Here is a 4,469-nt window from a genome sequence, read left to right on the forward strand (position 1 = left end):
CCCTATTTCCTGCTGACTGTTCAGTTTCACTGAAAAATATGTCACATAACAGAAGTTGCGAATGCCATATTAACTTTAACATGAATTAAAGAATTAATGAAGTCGTGTTTGTTTCAGCTGGTGGAAAGGCCAGAGTTTGCTGATATGATCAGAGAGGATGCTGGGAATGTGGCCGCCAGGCAGGAAACTGATTCCATCCCTCTGGTAGACGAGATCCGTTTCCACATCGCCAGTAACGTTCAGACGTACAGCGCCATCGAGGAGGCCAACCAGAAACTCAGCGCCCTGGAGCTCCTGCTGGCCAGCATCGGGCTGGAGTGCTGAAAAATAAAAGAAACTTGATCTCGGGAGAGAGCGGGACGCTGACAGATTGATCAGATGCTTATGAAATGCTTTACATGCACAATTAATCCGTAGCAAACTAGCACCACATTAGCAGTAACAAACTAATATGGTCGATTCTAACCAAAAACATGCATATATAGAGTCAAGATGTGCCTGTTGTGATTCAGTGAAGCTTCCTGTCTTTAGCTGTTTCAGTTGCTTTTTTTATGAACAAAAAGAGAGACGAAAGCTTGACATTTTGATTATTTCTCTGGTAGTGAGCCTTATTTGTCAGAACAAGTTGATGTTAGCGTTCTTCGTGGTACACTGTTCAACCTTCCACATGCATCATGACAGATGTAGCAGAATATTTATCAAGCTTTATAATAAACTTTAAGTTGTGAAGTGTTGCGAACACAGAGTCAAACAATACGGTTTAGCTGTTACATCCCTGAATATGATTCGAGTCAATGATTAATATAGGATGAGGCGATTAATCTGGCAAAGAACGATTTATTCACATGCATGGAAGAAAAGGTGTGCATTGAATAATAGTCTTTATGAGGAGTTCAAATTTGAGGCGTTTTCATGATAGGACTGACAATTATACAGTCATCCATTTTTGATCCAAGAATGAATTACAAAAGGATTTCGCTTGCGTTCTCTCTCTCTGGTGTTTGCGATAGTTCACCATTTGTTCAAGCAAGTGGACGATTATTTATGCCTCTAAATGTGCGTTCCGTTCACTCACGAATGTATCTTCCAGCACTGATATAGAAGTTTTCCAGCTTTGCATCCGCAGACTTCTGCTAATGCGCATGCAATATTTGCATAGAATTACTCGATATAATCAGGAAATGTGCTCCTAAACCTGACTGCACTTAATCTTTCTCCACCTATACATTTTTACTTCTACTTTTGTTTTTCCTGCAGTGCTTTGATTTTATTTATTGTATTTTATGCTGGTCTTAAAGCATATTCTGCACTTGTTTGCTCAGCAGCACTTGATGAGTTTGTGTATGTTTATGAATTGGGTGCTCAGGAGAAAATCTGAAATGAGACTTGTGTATGAACTTTCATGAGTGTCCAAGTCATAAAATATCTGATGCGTTGGCATTGCAGTTTCCTTTCCTATGATTTATTGTGGGATACTCTGACTGAATGGGATGTACATAAGTGAGCAAAAATAAATATTATTTAATGTACGTATTACTTGTGGGTCTGTTTGATTTACATTTGAAGAAGTCTGAGAACACTGGAAAAGCCATTCTGTTCTGCATTACTTAAAATTTAATATAAATGTCTACTAGAATTAGAAATTTCGGAGTATGTTATTTATTTATTTTTTACTTTAATGACAGCAACACTCCAGCCAAATGTGTTTACATTTGGACATACACAGTTTTTAATTAAAACAAATTTATTATTACAAATTGTATTATCTGAATATTTAGAGTAAAAATAACAGAAATTTCAGAGTATATTAGTATGTTTTTTATTTTGCTTTAATTACAGCAACACTCGAGCCAAATTTGTTTACATTTTGACCTAGAAATATGATTTTCAATTTAAAACAAATTTATTACAAATTTTATTAGCAGTATATTTTGAGCAAAATGTTTAAAATATGAGTAAAAGAAAATTAATCTTCAGAGTATATTAGTGTTTTTTTTCTTTTGCTTTAATGACAGCAACACTTGAGCCAAATTTGTTTATGGACCTAGAAATATATATATTTTTTAATTTAATATTTATTACTATAAATGTTATTGGCAGTATATTTTGAGTGAAAAGTTGAAAATATTAAAAAGTAAAAAAAAATAAAAAGTACATGTTTTTTTTTTCTTGACAGCAACACTCAAGACAATGTTTTTTACATTTTGACCTAACAATAGTTTTTAATACATATTCATTATTACAAATGTTATTATCAGTATATTTTGAGAGAAAAGTAATAACAACTTTCCTAGAATATTAGTAGGTAGCTATGTTTTTGCTTTAATGACAGCAACATTTGTTTACATTTGGACATATAATAGTTTTTAATTTAATACAAATGCATTATTACAAATTGTATTGTCAGCATATTTTGAGTAAAAAGTAGAAAATATTTCAAATAAAACCAATTAACAAATGTTAGTAGTTTTTTCCTCTGACAGCAACACTCCAAATTGGTTTACATTTCGACCTAGAAAGTGTATTTTATAATTCTTCATTTTGTGTCATTTTATTATTATTATTTTTATTTTTTTTATTTTTTTCTCAAAATCTTCAAAATTTCTTTATTTCCAAGTTTCTATTAATTAACAGCGCAAATATTCAGTGTGGTTTGGAAATATATGCCCTATCTTTGATTTGTATGTAGACCTGCAGGAGGCGCTCTGTATCAGTCAAACTCAAAACCTCACAATGGCACTGAAGGACAAAGCTACATGATTACTTGGATCTTTTCCACATTTATCGGGTTTTCGTCTCGCATTTATGTTATAAATCATCATATCAACTAATAGATGTCTTAACGTCCCAAAAGTTAGTTCATATCAGTAATTGCGTGTGGCAGAATTTCCAGCGTAATCAACCCATGGAGATAAAAAACATCTTTAAAGGTGTCATAGGATGCTACATGCACTTTTACAAGTTGTTTGAACTGAAATGTGTGTTGGCAGTGTGTGTACACAACCACTCTATAATGATACAAATCCACCCAGTGTTTTTTTTTTTATCTGGTTAAATGTTTTCCCTTTTCTCAAATCGAGCCGATCTCAGATGCCTGTCTGTGTGACGTCACACAGACAGGCCCCTCCCACGATAGTTTGATTGACAGTAGCGTTTCGGCACAGACTGGACTGGTGTCTTACCTTAGCCCCGCCCTGAGTGACTGTCATCAGTCCGCCATTGTTTCACCGCCGGAGCAGATGTAGACAAGAATGACTCCTAAGCAATTGAGGTGTTCTGTTGTTGGATGTAATAATGAACAGCAGTCATCATTTACTCCCGACATCTGAGCCGCTGAACTCGCAGTGGACTACATTGTTTCTGAAGGGAATGTGCCCCCGATCTACATAAATGCGTCTATGTTCGCATTAACATTTAAAGGGAAATGCTACAAAAACAGCTTGATCTGAAAAGGTGTTTTTTACACTACCATTGAGAAATTTTAACCAAACTATGTTACAGACTTTTCATTAAGACCCCAAAGAATCATATCAACTTGTGGAAAATGGGCATCCTATGACCCCTTTAACGCATTTGTTTTAATGCGTTTAATACTGTAGAGAATAGCCGACATGTGAAGCATCGGTATCGATCTTTTCCCAAAATGTTTGGGAGAACGAACATAGAAATGTATTAATTGAGCAATGTCCCTTCATGGTTAGAATAGCTTAGAAACCTCTGGAAACTAATTTACTAAATAATTGCTGGAGTTTTGTAAATTGTCAAAGAACGGTGCGAGGCTTCAGTCTGAGTTTTCATGTTTCTCCAGGCAACAGGAGGCAGAATTACCATGACAACCGAGTCAAGTGAGGGATGAAGGCCTGTCAGAGCAGCATCGCATTTCTCTGACATCTATCCTGAGAGCCGTGTGTGTTTGTGATCCCTGAGTCACTGGCACTCCGTCAATCTGTATTAAGCAGCTGTAAAGATACTAGATCAGCGGTGATCTCAGCACTCGGTTCAAACCTACACCCACAGATCTCAGATCAGAACCACTACAACAACCCACTTCACAGCACTCGAGTTCCGGCCAGATCTGCTGATGTAATTTGATGCGTTTTGTTGAAGAGGACTAATAAACCTCCAAAAGCATATTTAGATGATGAAGACAAGGTAATATGTGCTATTACTCAGGCATCATCAGATGTTGAATATTTTATATTTTTATAATATTATTAGACAATATTTTACGTATAAATTAATCATTTAATATAAAGATAATTTTACATGTTTAATTTAGATTTATATATTATATAAATATAATGATATAATGATATATATCAAATATATAAAATATAATGATATTATATAATATGAACATTTTTAAATACACACATTTATTTATTTATTTATTCAAATATTTTTGGGGGTCATTATAGATTCATATAAGCGTCATTCATATATAGATTCATAATTTTGTGGTTTATTTA

The 4,469-nt window shown here is 34.4% G+C and overlaps 1 protein-coding gene across 1 annotated transcript in view; it reads left to right on the forward strand.

Moving 5' to 3' along the window:
* Positions 1-1,521, forward strand: part of LOC107674366 (ankyrin repeat and BTB/POZ domain-containing protein 1-like) — an 11,943-nt gene extending 10,422 nt beyond the window's left edge. The window contains exon 12 of the mRNA XM_016468323.1: positions 118-1,521. Coding sequence (XP_016323809.1) covers positions 118-324 — 207 coding nt within the window. The 3' untranslated portion in view covers positions 325-1,521. The remainder of the gene's footprint in view (positions 1-117) is intronic.
* The last annotated feature ends 2,948 nt before the right edge of the window (positions 1,522-4,469 follow it).

The sequence above is a fragment of the Sinocyclocheilus anshuiensis genome, unplaced genomic scaffold, assembly GCF_001515605.1.
Source record: "Sinocyclocheilus anshuiensis isolate Anshui unplaced genomic scaffold, SAMN03320099.WGS_v1.1 scaffold188, whole genome shotgun sequence".
Taxonomy (NCBI): domain Eukaryota; kingdom Metazoa; phylum Chordata; class Actinopteri; order Cypriniformes; family Cyprinidae; genus Sinocyclocheilus; species Sinocyclocheilus anshuiensis.